Source organism: Phallusia mammillata, chromosome 1 (genome assembly GCF_965637545.1).
Source record: "Phallusia mammillata chromosome 1, kaPhaMamm4.hap1.1, whole genome shotgun sequence".
NCBI classification, from domain to species: domain Eukaryota; kingdom Metazoa; phylum Chordata; class Ascidiacea; order Phlebobranchia; family Ascidiidae; genus Phallusia; species Phallusia mammillata.
This window is the reverse complement of record NC_137252.1, coordinates 8,653,453-8,670,138: the sequence shown is the minus strand read 5'-3', so window position 1 is coordinate 8,670,138 and position 16,686 is coordinate 8,653,453. Positions and strand designations below refer to the sequence as shown.

Here is a 16,686-nt window from a genome sequence, read left to right as displayed (position 1 = left end):
ACGTGACACAGCAGGTCTACGCCCCAATTAATTTGTATTTACCACTTTTGCAGAGCACATTTTGGCCTAGTTCAATAGGTGATCATAAATTTTAAGGCGAAAGAACTAAAACAGGTCAGAGACTTTTGCTGCTCAAGCCAAGAAAGATGTTGCATTCCAGCCCATTATGACTGACAGCCCAGGCCGACCAAGGTAACATGGCATCACTGCATTCAAGACGGCGAAGGTGACTGACATTTGTGTTGATCGATCATATGTGACATTATGCCTGACATTTGCCTTTCAGACGCCGCCGTGACGATTACCATTACCAACAAATGCACCCTTCTGATTGGCAAATATTTAGAGTTTACCTCATTCTGGTGTCGACTTCGCTGATCGGCTGTTACGGATTGATCAGCTATGTCGCCAGCACACAGTAGGTTTCCATATGTGAATAGCATTGCTTGAAAAACGCGCATTTGCTGTCCGGTTTAGTAGGTTCATTAGGGGGGACAATACGTGTGCTGTGTCTATGGTAGATTCTGGTCTTGCGAACCGCAATTAAGGACCTGGTCGGATGAATGTTTTGTTTTTTAATTTCAACAGTACGCCTGAAACAGAACCGCGTTAACCAAAAACATACAGTGCAGCACTGTTTAAGCGTTTCCTTCGATTTCTGATGAATAGTAAAACGTTTGGATCAGCCATCATTGTGACTCGATCCAGGAAACATATATCGTATTACGGAGTCTGAAAGCAATTGTGTTGGGGCAAAACCATCGATCCTTTTGCTACGGGTCGTCCGTTTGGAGACTGGAGCTTGCCTTTACGCTCACGAAATCGATAAGGCTTTTCAAACATTTGGTTGTTCAACTCGGCTGTCTATAGGTGACCTTTCTTACCATGTACGCCGTGACCATGTACAAATTTGGTGCGCTCGACTTCTGTAACATAGAAGTTGCACTTGTACAAAATGTAAAAACGCCTTCAGTAACATAACATATAACATAAAAAGGCACTTGTCTAAGAAGTCAACTGCAAGGGCTATTTTCAGTGTGGTACAAAACGTTGTATATGTACCTGTGACATAGGATGTCGGGTTTGTTGTGTATGCTCAAAAACAATCACAAAGGTTCGTTATTGCATGTTACATAACAACTTCCATGACGCCTGCGCCGAAGACGTAGCACGTTTTTTGTCTTGTATGTAAGCGGCTCTCTGTGAGATTACAACAAGAAAGGGCTAGGAACCGTACCTTATACTCTGAGCATGCGTCCAGCTCATTTGTTTACGCTACCTCAAATCACGTTACATCGTTTTTTATGTTTGGGACCGAGTCGGATAAGTCCGTTTAAAGCACCAAGCTTTTATGAATTTGGTGCCCCATGCAGCGGTAGCCTGTGGCTGGAGAGAGGGTATAGTTTGTTGTCCAGCGAATCGAGCTTCAAAGCTAAAACTGGAGTTGGATTGTTGCGATTGTACACCAACAGAAAGCGATACAACATAACTGAAAAAACATCATCATTTAAATTCTGAGTCACCACTAAACTTTGGTTTATAAAAAGTTGTATGGTGCCCCATCTCTTCGATGGCCTGTAAGCACCTGCTTACTGATGGTTAGTCCCCCACCACCCTGGAGTGGACTTTAATCAACCCCTGATGCAACTTCCTCGAAGCTATGTCATAAAAGGCAACATTACAGGGCACATTTTAGAGCAGCTTTTTTACAAAACGGTTTAAAGTATTGTCTTTTGTTAACAGTCATGCTGTGTAACACCGCTGTCTTGGTTTGATTTTTTGTTTGTTGGTATTATTGGAAAATTTTAAAAAAGGGGGATGACTTGCAAAAAATGCCTTTGTTTGAAAATAGTTGGTACCAACGTGAATATAACGGTGCAAGGTTAACGTTCCAATTGTTTAAAATCTCGTAAACAACCTCTTCGAATGCGCCGTTTTTGTTGACTTTCAAAGAATGTGACGCATATCTTTTTATGATGAACAAGTGACTAACAATAAGATTTTAATACCTGCTCCTCAATTTTACTTTCAGTTTGTGAAGGTCGTTCGTGTGGCAAATGCAAATTGTATTGTGTTACACACGCCTGGTTACCATATGTTGGCGATTGTTTTACAAAACTTAACGGTACACTGTCTTGCAAATATCGTGATGTGAACAGTGGACACGGCAGAAGGCTCTGGTCTTTTTTTAGCTTACCAGCATATTGTTGTTCTACAGCAAAACTGGCAGTAATCGCGTTTCCTGGCGAAACTGTCAACAAGGTTTGGCACTTCCTAAAAACCACCCACCCCAAATATCCATTTTGTAAACAATATAAAAATGAGTAGCGTAGTAGGTAGGGTGTATAACAAACCGCAACTGTTTTGATTGATAAACGGATGTTTCCTCTTTTGACAAGAGGTCGTATGCATTGTGACGTGTGGCAACGACTATATCACTTTAGTACCTGTGTACTATCATCAAGGCGTTTATGATGTAAAGTCTGTCTTGAATGTTCGCCAAATTCTGTCCAACAAGCCTGAATGTTTACCTTATTTGGAAGGCAGTTCTACATAATGGCAAACATTTTGGCTTGTTTGGCAAGTGTGTGGTTTTAAACTGTAATTAGGATTCGCACCGTTTTTTTGACAAGTACAAAACTTGTTTTGTAAATTCCTTTAATGAAATTACTGCGTGGTTTAGCAGCTGCCGCTTAGAGCATAACGAGGGCGTCAACCTTATATCCACAAGTTTCAAAATTCCGCAGCATTGAACTTAAATTTTGCGTTGCGTTTTACTTTCCGCCTGACTTACACACAAAAAACGCGATACATCGAAAAACGGTACAGAAACTTGTGCTCAGTTTATAGAACATAATTTAAAACAGGCAAGCCAAATAGTAAAATCATTCCGCCTTTCCTTATATGCAACGTCCGTTGACGTTTTCTCTAATGTAAACAAATCATTGTCCTTTGCTTACGTTTTGTCTAATAACGTAAACAACTTTGTTCTTTGCACATTAACTGTACGTTTTCTCTAACGCAAACAAACATTAATTGTACATCTTATGATGGTTGGCCGTTTTTAGGTTGAACATTACTATTTAAGTACGTGATAATGAGAACTATATAGTCAGCGCAATCTTCTATTAGTTTTAGCGTTATCCTATGTAAAAACGTGAAAGCAATTGCAATCCTCTGACACAAAAGCCTTGTTTCGAATTTTACGCACTGCTTGATTAAAATACATAACATAATCGTGATTTGAAAGATTTGGTTGAAACTAAATTATAATGCGGAAAACCATTTAGGGACGTTTTGTTACTGTATAAGTGAACAGCAGCAAATTTCTTTTTCGCTGACGTGATATGTTCCCATATACTGTGCATAAATGTTCATATATTCCTGAAATTCATTGTTCCGCGGTGTTTGCCTAAATGAAATTAACACCTTTGTGGTCCGCGACGTCGAAATCGTCACATCACGTGGTGAAACGTGCCAGCGCCGCGTCTTGTGACTTACAGTATGTCGTATAATGCTATGCTAAGGTTTACGATTGTCTTGTCCTGAAAAAAGTTCATACTTTTAAACATGCACCAATCATTTGGATTTGAGCAATAAACTACAAATCATTTGTCGTTGAAAGTGTGTCACCTAGTTTTGTAGTATTGTAATTTTTTCGCTTGTTCGAAGTTTTTCATATGTATAACACATGATGGATCCGTCTCTCTCTATTATGATGCGATTGCATTGGAATATGTTTAGATTTTTTAGCCAGTGCTTTGCCATATGGGAATGCTTGGGAGACCAGCTGATTCGGTTACACGCCTTTAACAGGCATGGCGTACCCATTTTATCTAATTTCTTTTTTAAACCATGCACTTCCAGCTAAAGCTTTTTCGTTATCAGAGTTAACAACCAAGGGGAGAACAGACTGAGTGTATTTTCTCTTGATCGTCTGTTGCATTTTTCATGTAAAAACCCAGCGGCTCACGATATTCGAACCGATTGAAACGCAAAGCTTCGACGTACTGAATTTCATGTCATTACCAAGAAGGTATTCTTAAAGCCGAAACGCAGGCCCGAGAAAATATTGTGATAATGTCGAAATGTCGGTTCCTTTTGTAAAAAAAATTAAGATTGTTATAACATTGTCGCGGTGTTTCTCTTCATAACTTATAACCTCGTATTTTTTGTCTTCATTATGGGTCCCCTTCCCTGAAGGGGACACATATTGTTTTTGTCCGTATTTTTTTTTTCTTTTTTTCTTTTTTCTTTTTTCTTTTTTCTTTTTTCTGTCTAACGCTGGTTTGTAACGCTCGTTTGGTCAAGAAAGAGTGCTTCAAATTTATTCAAATTTGGACATATGTTAGATATTAATCCAAACTTGGTCCACGTGAAGTTTGACCCCAAATTACCCAGCGGTTCACCCACAGGCCCCCGAAACGTAAAATTTTTAACGCTGGTCTGTAACGCTCGTTTAGTGAAGAAAGCGTACTTCAAATTTATTGAAATTTGGACATATGTTAGATATTAATTCAAACTTGGTCAACCAGAAGTTTGACCCCAAATTACCCAGCGGTTCACCCACAGGCCCCCGAAACGTAAAATTTTTAACGCTGGTTTGTAACGGTCGTTTAGTAAAGAAAGAGTGCTTCAAATTTATTCAAATTTGGACATATGTTAGATATTAATCTGAACTTGATCCACCTGAAGTTTGACCCCGAATGACCCAGCGACACACCCACAGACCCCCGAAACGTAAATGTGTCTAACGCTCGTTTGGTCAAGAAAGACACTGTAGGCAGAAGTCCCAAGAGAGTACGTTTACGAATAATAGGGCAGAGCGGGAGGGCTCAGCTTGACGTCGGACAGACGTTTTACGAGACGTCGTTTCGGTGATTAGAAATCAGCTGTTTTGCACAGCAATGCATGTCGTTTTATTAAGTTATCACTCACATTTTCAGTTTTGGCAAAGGTTTCACACATATGACGCGATTTAAACCTAATAAGCGTGCTTCGGTTTCGTATAATGTCAAGCAAAACTTTGTTAAACAAACTAAATATGAAAAAATAAACTTGACTTTTTTGCAAGATAAAAGTTTTTTTTAAATGCTCGTTGTTAGGTTGGCCGCTGCATGACCACGGGTTACTTAAGGTCAATTAGTAGGTATTACTAACACAGTTCAGAACTTTCTTTCGCCATAACGTAGCGTTTTTTGTTTTTTTTTGAATCAAATACTCAAGGCATGTATAAATTAGGTCAAACGGTGTTGTTGAACACCAAGGACGGCGTGCTATTGAAAACGGTGTCAAAAGGTCAAACAGTCGTTTGGTGTGTGCACCCTAAAGGTTACTACAGGTCAATGGTACTCGTTTTGCGAAACAAAGTTAAATGAAAAACTCGTTTTGCGAAACAAAGTTAAATGAAAAGTTATGTATACACTTGCAGCAAATCGTATTTTAATTGTCTGTAACACAACTGTTACAGCTTTCTAGAAAAAAATTGTGTTTAAAACCCGACCTTGGACGACAATATCTGGGTCAAAGCAAGAGATTAAATTGAAAGTATTTGTTTCGTTCTTTTTTAATGCTTTTGTAATTATACGACAATAATAGTGCAAAAAAATACAACACAATTTTTCATTGTTGGGTTAACGCTTTCTAAAAATTTGTTCTTAAGAATTTAAAAATCACCGCAACATTTGTTTACCGTAAATCCGCACAAACACGCGTGTGGGGACCCATTAGTTTTTGTTTACAAAAACAATCATATGTGTAGATCAAATGATGTGTATAGTAAATTGGTAAATATCGTATAGAATATATAAAATGGAAGTATATCAGAAAGCCACCATTCTAGTTGCTGGTTGGAGGTTTTCGCTAAACACTAAAGTTCAGCCTATACTTTGCAAACATAAATGTGAAAGTGAAATGCCAACTTGTAAAAAGAAACCCAATGATTTATATACATCAGACAAGAGCAGTGGTTCTCAAACTTTTTTTATTGCGACGCCCCTCGAAAAGTTTTCTGGACTTGCGACGCACCAGCAAATAAAAGTTAATGAGGAAACTTAATATTGAAGTTGTGTTTATTGATACAACAAAAAAAGCATCGAAAGGGAACTATTCTGCGACGCCCTTGGAAAATTGAAACGACGCACCAGGGCGTCGCGATGCACAGTTTGATAACTACTATGTTAGAGAATAGCCAATGTTTGGCTACTAATCTACGCAAGTATTATACTCCTTTTTATTTGTTATTGTGGAGCCATTAAAACGGACAGCAAATGAATGGAAAAACCAAAACGCAAAGAAAATAAAACTTTGTGTAATAAGTTGACGTGTAAAAAGTTGACTCTCTCCCCTTATCAATAGTTTTCACTGATGTGAAAACCGTGTAGGTCACCACAGACAAAAACTAAAAGCAGTTGTATGAGTTGGGCATGAAAAATAGAAGCCAAACAAATGAGGCGTTATGATGATTGGTTAACCGCTGCTGTCGCACACATTTGCCCTGTTTAGCACTCAATTATCAAGAATTAAATGCAAATGTATTGGACCTGAAATGCGAGTGCTGTATACAGTCTATCACGTTTGTGCGCGCAATTTATGGAAACGTCTACCGCAAGCACAAGACCTTAGCTGCGATTTTACGTTTACAGAGACAGAAACTGATGTAATACCGGCTCTAAGGCTGTATAATGGGTATATATAAAGTTGGTCAATAGACCCTGTACTGGCGTTTGGATTGCAAATCACTCCATTTGGTTTAATGTTATTCAGTATAATGGTTTGCAAACAGTCAAAAGTCGAATTCTGTCAATTAATTATTATCTTGTCCCTTGGTCGAACACGGCTAGTTCTGCCTGCTACATAACTTTTGAACCTGTGTTGGGTAATAATTTACCCGCTTTGAATTGGAAAGCAAACAGCCTAACCATGAACTTAACTAGCGCTGAAAACGTATTTCGTCACAAGAATTGGTAAGTGACGTAACAGACGGGTCAACAATCTCCAAGCATTAAGTCAATATTTGTATTAGATTGGACGCCCTGTCTCGATTAACCGGCTTGGCTTCTAAACCACTTCCATTAAACTGCTTATTTTAAGATATTCGAACTAGACTAAGTCGTTTCAGATACGTATGTGTTTCCTAAAACAATTTTTTTGCAAATAATCCGGCTTTACGAATGTACAAATTTATATTACAACATTAAATCCTGTAAATCGGCCATGACAATATTATTGGTAACCGGTTGCTTGTCATTTGTGGTAGTAAAGTACGTATTCTGAAGCAATTTGTGCTTTTTTACCTTTACACCAGTGGTCCCCAACCTTTTTGTAGTCACGGACCCCTTTTATAAATTTTATACGCCAGCGTACACCCAACGTAATTTTCCGTAAGTCTCTCTATGTTTTTCGTTTCTTGCATTACATTACATGTTAATATATTTTTGGGCGGCATTTTAATCAGTCTTATTGAGTCCTTAAATCTCAATGAAGTTCTGTGCTGCAGCAACAAAGAGACACATTTTCTAGTGTACAAAGGTTAAAACAAAGCACCACAAATTTCATTTTTCATGTGTGTTGTGATGTCACAATGGAGATAAAAATCACAAAAAAGTAGTTCCGAAACCCAGGTTGGGAACCACTGCTTTACAGCAACACTAACGCTTTTACGAACGTTCGCTAATTTGTCTAAAAGTGCAGACAAGTAACTGGTTTTAAAAAGAAAAGAAAATGAAGGTATTTGCAAAATATCTGGTCCTATAAAGTCGTTCACATGGACATGTGTGTTCGGTATTCACGGCTTTGTGACCGGTTAGTTACGCCACTTTCGTTTTCGCAGTACTTAGGAAACAACCTGTAAATAATTGATTCCGAAGTCTTGTTTTATTCCAACAACGCGCTATAGCAGAAATGCATGAACAGGGTTCAACGCATTACATCGATTTAATGGACCAATTTGTAATTATTTGGCTTTTGGCCTCATGGTAGCAGCAAGTAAATATTGCAGGAACAAATGTAAATTCTTGCAAAAACATATGGCTAAATCCGTTTATTTGCCTTGCGCAGTCTTATAGTCAATTCTGCAACTAAAGCAGTGGTTCCCAACCTTTCGTGGACCATGGCCCCCTTAAAGTAACTTTTTGGCCTCGTGGCCCCCTTCAAGTTACCATGTAGGACCTGAGGCCACTTAAAATGTAGATAGCAATCTCGCGTTGGAATGCGGTATTAATTTTGGCCTTAAACAGGTCTAATAGAGTAAATGAGCGTGATAAACCTCACTATAAACAAATAGTTTGTGAAATAGTCGATTAAATTCGGGAATAAAGCTAAAGTGAAAATGACTTTTAGTTGGTGTTTCTTGTGAATCTATACGCCCATGGGCCCTGGTTGGGAACCACTGAGCTAAAGTATGTTGTACTCTTTTTTGCACTGCATATAAAGGTGGGCAACTGAGCTATTGTTTGCGTTTAGGAGTGCCTTTTTCCACGTGGAGGGGTTATTTCTAGAGATGTACCGAATATTCGGTTTGCCGAATTTATTCGGCCGAATCGATCATTTTTGCAAAGATTCGGTTTCGGCCGAATAATTTGTTGCGATTCGGCCGAAACCGAATCTTTTACGAACACAAATTTAAATCGTTAAACGTGTCTTTTCTGCTTATTATGGTCCACGCAATCTTTCAAAAGCCCAAACATAACGAAAATTGCGTCAATGTTTATCTTTTTCAACACATTATCGTTTTTCCCACGGTAGTAAAAAAATTAGTATATAATTCATTGGTAGGTTGCCAATCATGCTTAAGGCAGTTTTAAACCCCATAGAACTGAAATAAGGACGAAACACAACTATTTTGCACTGGTTGCCTGGTAGATGAGCATTTTTTTCACGTTAAACGCGAAGCGTGCGACTTCGCGTGACGTCATAAATGATTCGGTTGATTCGGCCGAATTTATTCGGCAAAACCGCCGAATATTCGGTTTCGGCCGAATCGAAATTTAGCCAATTCGGTACATCACTAGTTATTTCAGTCACTCATGCTGACTTTTTGCTTGATTTACACCAGGGCTTCCTAAACAGATTGCAGTATTTTGACATTTATCGTGAAAAAGTCATAACTGATGCAAGTCGCAAAATTTTACGTAGTTTCCAAACTGTAATAAGCACTTTAAATGTACGCTCCGTTTCGGTGCGTTTTATTTGGTTTCGCGATATTGCTATTTCATTGTGGTATGTAGGCTGGATTAACCATTAGGCAAAGTACGCAATTGCTTAGGGCAGTAGTTCTCAAACTGTGCGTCGCGACGCCCATGTGCGTCTTTTTAGTTTTCCAAGGGCGTCGCAGAATAGTTGCGTTTCGTGGGTTTTGTTATTGTATCAATAAACATAACTTTAATAATAAGTTTCCTCATTAACTTTTTTTTGTTGGTGCGTCGCAAGTCCAGAAAACTTTTCCAGGGGCGTCGCAACAAAAAAAGTTTAAGAACCACTGGCTTAGGGTACCAAGAAAAAGGGCAGCTCAGAAAGTTTGTGGCGTCGTCGTCGCTGCTTTTAGGCTGGTTTTGCTCGCCACTAACCAGGACACTAAAAACGTGATACGGGTCTGTAAAGGGCTTGATCCGGCGCTGGTGGTATCAAATTGCTACAAGCTAAGCGGAGTGCATGTTACAGTTTAAATAAGAAAAATGATGATTTTGTTTCAAACACGTTTTCGAATGGCAAAGGTTGGGAGCCCTGCTGGTCTACCAGTCAATACATAAGCAGTGTTTTTTTAAGGTGTTTTGGGTTTCTCCAGCGGTTTCCCAAAATTTGGACTTTGGATTTTTTGGTATTTAAATGAAACACTTGCGGTCTCTTAAAACTACTTAGCGGTCACCCAAACCAAACCTTAAAAAAAAAACCTGTACATAAGCATACGTTCCTAATCTTATGAACTTAATTTAAAAATTATCGGTAAAGTAAAATGGCTAAGAAATCTTTTTTCTTCGTTGTCATGGTGGAAGCTCCTATTTTAATTTGTTTCATAAAGTTTGAAACTCGTTTAGTTTCAATTTTTTCAACGTTTTGGCAGGTGTGTCATACATTGAATGGCAAACAAAAAAAGTTGTAACTTTTCATTGCAGTAGATACAACGAAGCTCGTCTTCGAGAGCTGGCAAACATCAATGCGACCGACATCGAATACATAACTGAGCCTCAACTGGTTTTACGTAACAACTGTCTTGCTGAACTTTGTCCGAGCGGAAAAGGTAAGATATTTACATAAAAAAGCAAATAATTATGGGTCCCCTTCCCTTAAGGCAGTGATTCTCAATCTTATACGGACCGCGTACCACCTGACAAATTTCTTTATCGCTGCGTACCACCTCCTAAACCCTGTTTGAATGGATAGACCAAGAAATAGGGCCATTTTCTCGCCCTGACATAGTCTATCATATTTCGTAATTTCAAAAGACTGTACAAGACACGAGTTTCGCCCAAACCAGGACTGAGTAATTGGGTCAGTTGAGTTGCAATTTTAGATCAGACTTAAATTAGGTATGATAGAAAGCTGCTCGCGTACCACCTGAAAAGTCCTGGCGTACCACTAGTGGTACGCGTACCACAGTTTGAGAACCACTGCCTTAAGGGGACACATATTGATTTTACTCAAAATGTTTTTGTTTTTTTTCTTTGTTTTTTTCTTTTAATTTTCTTCTCCCCAAAGTTTGTCCGACTCGTTTTTCCATCAAATCCTTGATGGATTTGGATGAAATTTACACAGATGGTAGATGTAGTTATGTAGATGTGCATCCCACTTTGTTTTTGTTCATAACCCCAGTATTCATGGGCGTCCGCAGGAAAAAATACAGGGGAGGGCAAACTATCGTCACATCGCCGTTCGATAAACGGTATTTCAGAACAAAAATACTCATTCTTACCAATCCCAATGTAGCAAAGTAGTGCAATAAACACAATATCAACTATTACTGCAATATGTTGAAGGTTGGCAAACGATTTTTAACGGAAGTAGGATTTACATACACGAACCTTATCAGATGTAACAACAGACACAGTGAAGGTATCTCCAGGAATAGTTTTTGTATAACACTGTGTGAATGTTTATTGGGTTTTGTTTAAAGATGCGGATTTTACGACCGTTTGTGTTTTTCTTTTTTCCAGGGAGGGGGGGGGGGACGCGCCCCCTCTTGCCCCCCTCTTGCCCCCCGTTGCGGACGCCCATGCCAGTATTTACCCCGCTAGCCCCCTAAAATGGGTATTTTTTCCCCGAAGTTTGTCTGACTCGTTTTCCCATCAAATGTTTGATAGATTTGGCTGAAATTTACACAGATGGTAGATGTAGTTATGTAGATGTGCATCCCACTTTGTTTTTGTTGATAACCCCAGTATTTACCCCGCTAGCCACCTAAAATCGGTATTTTCCCCCGAAGTTTGTCCGACTCGTTTTTCTATCAAATGTTTGATGGATTCAGCTGAAATTTACACAGATGGTAGATGTAGTTATGTAGATGTGCATTCCACTTTGTTTTTGTTGATAACCCCAGTATTTACCCCGCTAGCCCCCTAAAAAGTTTTTTTCCCCGAAGTTTGTCTGACTCGTTTTGCCATCAAATGCTTGATGGATGTGGCTGAAACTTATACAGATGGTAGATATAGTTATGTAGATGTGCATCCCACTTTGTTTGTCCCGATAACCCTAGTATTTACCCCGCTAGCCCCCTGAAAGGGGTGAGTTTGTAAACAATGTCAGAATTGGATAAAATTTGGATAGCTTGTAAAGTATGCCAATTATCGTTATTGCGCCATTGCAGTTCGGGGGTTGTTAACAGCCCTTTGACGTCAGAAACATTAACGGTTGTTGCTCAAAACACCTCTAGTGGTTGAAATTTTAAACGTTGGCAGATTGGACTGAAATTTTGCAGTACTATTGATTGAGTCATTGTGGTTTCCTACTTTTAAGTTTGTGTGTGTGTTGAACCTCAATTAGTTATCCTACTTACTCATTGTTATCTATTGAAATGCATTATCTACAACTTTGCATGTGTGGGGACCCATGAGTTTTTGCTTGCAGAAACAACCAAGGTTATAGCGATGGCTAATATGGGACCCAATATAAATAAGTGTAGGAAATATATTATTGTTTCAAAATATGCTATATAGTGTATGTGCAAGGGCAATATGTGCTAAGCCACCCTTCTAGTTTCAAACAACTTTTTTCGGCTTTCATCAACTGCATTTTTAATGGGGAAAAATGGATAAACATTATACCCTTGAGAATATCTATTAGAAATACAAGTTGAATTTACTGCCATTCTATAATGTGTTTTTAGTATATCCTTCGGTAGAAAACGCATTTAAAAAAAATACACAAAAAAGTGTAATTTTGTGACTTTTTGAATCAGTGATTTATTTTTTAACAATTAATTTCTGTTTTTAAGACGTTTCTTGGCATCTTGTAATATTTGTAAAATCATCTGCCACTCATTCTCTCCATCGCGAAATTATCCGACGCACGTGGGCGCGCTGGGGCTTTGTCGATGGCGGTCACTTTTCTACTTTGTTTGTCATCGGCGGAAACGAGGACCCGTACGCGTCCGAGATTCTAAAAGAGGAAAAACGAAGATATACCGATATTTTGCACTACGACGGACCTGACGATTACAAGTAACTACAGCTTTCATGTTTGCTTAATGTTTTGGACTTAACTGAATACGGCTTTTAGATTTAATAGTAAATTCAATTCGTAACGCACAGACAACATACATATCCACAGCACAACGTTGATTTACTCAACTCATTACCCTTGATCAAGTTTTAAATATTGTTACTATCATGCAGTTGTTCTCAAACTGTGGTACGACTAGTGGTACGCCGAAACATTTTAGGGCAGGGGTGGGCAACCTGCGGCCCGCGGGCCACATGCGGCCCTTGATTAAAGGTTGTGCGGCCCGCAGAGACACTTGGATTTCAAATGTACTGGCAAACGAGTGCAATTATTATATATTTTTGAGCAGATTAGTGCGCCTGGTGCTATTTTTCTGCGACCTGACAATATGCAGCGAGAATCAAATGCGAATTTTACTTGTAGTAAGGCATTTTTGGTATACAACGAAGTAAAATCACCTTGTGTTATAAAAAGGTGCTGCCCGCGATCTAATTATTGCAATTGTATTTGGCCACACAGTGACAAAGGTTGCCCACCCCTGTTTTAGGGGGTACGCAATTAGCTTTCTGTGATACCTAATTAAAGTCCGATCTAAAACTGCAACCTAATTGGCCCAACTGATCAGCCCTGGTTTGTACGAAACTCGTGTTTTGAATATCTTTTCGAAATTTCTAATTATGTTAACCAAGTTGGGATTTTTTTTCTTTTTTTCGATATTTCTTGGTCTATCCATTCAAACAGGATTTTAGGTGGTACGCAGCGATAGAAAAAGTTGTCAGGTGGTACGCGATCCATATAAGATTGAGAACCACTGCTATAATGGAAATGGCGTTCTTCCACTTAAGTGACGGAATGAAATGTAGTTTAACCGCTAGCTAATCGAGTTATTTGAATTGTTTTAAATTAGTATATTTCTTTTGGACTGTTCAATAAAACTCTTTTGGATATCCAGAAATTTATTCAGCGATTGCGTAGAATTTAGGACTCCATTAACTAAAGTCTTTTTTGGCGTTATAAGAATTTCCCTTATGTACGGACTTGTTCATTACTTTGTGACATTGTCCCCTGAAGCACGAACATCGAGACATGTTTCTAAAATGAGTTGTGCAAAATATTTACTTACACTTTCGAACTTATACTGTATTTACTCGTCGGACCGTGACGGCGCTCCAATAGTTGTATTCCGTCCCCCATGACTTTATACCCTGGTCCTGGTAATATTTGCTCAGCCAAAACACACCACAAAATCCCAACATTTACGCTTCACAGACCAGTTACAGAATTCCAAGTCGGGCCTGTGGGCTTTGCGGATATGGTTCTGATTTGGGGTTAAATTCGATTGAAACGGTCTTGATTCTAGCTTGGCTTCACCCTTTCATTTGTGCCGCAATTCCAAGAACATTTGGGCCTAATACGGGTTTTGGTTTTCAATGACAAATTTGGGCCTTGTTAGCGGCTCCAGTTTAGGCCCGCTTACTATGCGTCCGCAATAACCAACCATTTTGTTGATTTTACATGTTGGGCCTTTGTTATCTCTGAAATATCCAAGATTATCGTTGTGTTTGTGTTCACGTTGCCCACTATCATATTACCATTACTTGGTTTCGTTTTTCGGACATTCATGGGTTTAAACCACTGTTTCCAGACTCGTATAGTGTCTACAGCGACCGCTGCTTGCAAAACAACAAATTATATGTCATATTCCGAGGGTTATACCAGCGGACAGGGAAACCCTCTTGAGGCGCCATCAATGCATTGACCTAAATCATACATGACAGAATATGCAGAAATTGAATCAAAAACGTCTGATCCCTGCTGCTTGAAATGCCATGTTGTTGATAATAGCACGCAGTCATATTATGTCAAATAGAATGCGGCTTTTGTAACTAATCAGTTTAGGCTATATATATGCCATACATGCCAGTACATGCACTTAAAACAAGGCCGGTAAAATATGCCAATATAATTGCTTAATGACCTTTGTAACAGTTTATTAGGTTAGGTAATCAGCTAAAATTATCTCCCAGTTTGTTTTACCCTCGTTCCCTTTCTAATAATTTTTCCCTTTTCCTTTATTGCAATATTTTGTTTAAATCTAAACATGTTTGAAAACTTTACAGAAACATCGCATTTAAGACTCTGATTGGAATGCGTTGGGCCGTTGAAAATTTGCCCAGAAATTATTACTACGCATCAGCCGACGACGACTTCCTAGTTAATATTGCCAAGATGCAGGAGACAATTGATTCATATCGAGACTTCATGGTCAAAAACGGAACGAACATCTTTCCTATCATATGCATGTTTGACGGACGAGACAAGGCTAAACCTTTTCGTGACAAGATCAGCAAGTGGTATATTTCAATGGAGGAGTACAGGTGGCCTGAATACCCTAAGTTCTGCATGGGCGGTATGTATGTCACCTCTCTAGCCATGGTGCGAGATCTTTGGGAGATTTCACAACTTCATCGGCCTATGCGGGTCGACGACGTTTGGATCACTGGGATTTTACGCAAAAAACTCGGTGTTCCAGCCGATTTTGTCACCTTGTTGAGTGACCCTGTGGCCCACCATTACCTCGGCTTTAAAGTAAAGGCGGATTTGACTTCACAAGGGACCATGATGCAAGATGAGTGGACGAAACTTCTTGCGCTCGCTGAAAACAAAACCGTTTGTACTTGTTGACCTATAGACAAGTAAACCTTTTGTGAGGTTCATTATGTTCATACCAAAGTAACCGCGGAAGATGTTAAGTTATGGGGTAAAATTTATTTTTCGGGAGAAAGTTAAAATTCAGTAATCTAAATTTAAAATGTAAACCTAAAAATATAAGAAACTGAACTTACTTTTCATTTTTTATCCGTCCAGCAGACGTCCATGCAATACAAAGTTTTCCAAGTTGGTGGCAGAACGAACGACGGTGACATTTTTAAAGTCTTCGAATGTACCTATGACTTGAAACTGTGAATCTGCTTATTTTCCTTTGTTTTTGATCTGTTTTTGCCTCCAGCGTATTTTACTTTTATTTTTGCAGACTGCTATTTTTAGCTTCAAGGCGCTTTTGGTCACTGGATTCTATTTGAACCTTGCTATGTGTACTGCCCTATCTCTAATTTTTTGTCGTGTTTACAAAAACAATCGCGTTGAAATAGGCCTATGTGAGTGACAACCGTTTTGTTCAAAAGTTAGAAAGAAACCTTTTATTGCCATTTTTACTTCTTCCGTTAAAGTGGCAGCAATATCTGCAAATTTGGTTGTGGTGACTTTTTACATAAAAATAAAAGCCAAGTTCAACCTTTTCAGATGGTTACTTAATTTCAAAATTAAATCATGTTTACTGACGAAATATGCGATTTCACACATGTACGACGAAGTTTCATTGCTGTTTCTCTATCTAGCCGGTTACCAACAATATTTGATGATGTGCGAGACTTAAATGCCCAGAAAGTTAGTTCGGCTATATATGTACAATGCGCGTAAGAGATTGTAAGTGGACCGGCCTTCACGGGTCGGGTTCGCGTCGGGTTAGAGTTTTAATAAAAATGGCTTGATTCGGACTTGACTTTGTTGTGAACGACGTAGTTTCGAGAATGTACTTTCGGTTTCGGGACCCACTTCCAGGCAGAGTTGCAAACGGGCTTGAAATTGGAGCTGAAACTCGGCCCGAACCCGAAAGTTAAGCCCAAAACCCGGGCCGAACCCGAATCGTTTTTGAGAAGCCCGTTTATAGGCCCAACAGTTTGATTGACAGTCCTATACATTGAAGCCTCAGAAAATACCAAGACAATAGACCAGTGGTTCTCAACCGGGGTCCGCCGACCACTAGGAGTCCGCAAAGCGTTTCTAGACGGTCCGTATCAAGAACTAGGCCGAACGGTCTGGCGCGCCTGACCCGTATACAGAAATAAAAAACCCTGATCGGGATTCGTCCCCGGGAGAGTCCTGGGTTCGAACCCCGTGAAAAAAAAAACTTCTTAATTCGCACAACTGGATTGAGAAATCTAGACTAAAAAAAATTCGGCGTTTCAAAAT

The 16,686-nt window shown here is 39.2% G+C and overlaps 1 protein-coding gene across 1 annotated transcript; it reads left to right on the top strand.

The window, feature by feature from the left end:
• Nucleotides 1-33: 33 nt before the first annotated feature.
• LOC145231676 (beta-1,3-galactosyltransferase 5-like) lies at nt 34-15,953 on the top strand. Its single transcript, XM_080096354.1, has 5 exons — nt 34-226; nt 287-418; nt 10,113-10,237; nt 12,428-12,653; nt 14,775-15,953. Exons 1-5 carry the CDS (start codon nt 198-200, stop codon nt 15,337-15,339), a joined length of 1,077 nt encoding a protein of 358 aa, XP_079952480.1. The 5' UTR covers nt 34-197; the 3' UTR covers nt 15,340-15,953.
• The last annotated feature ends 733 nt before the right edge of the window (nt 15,954-16,686 follow it).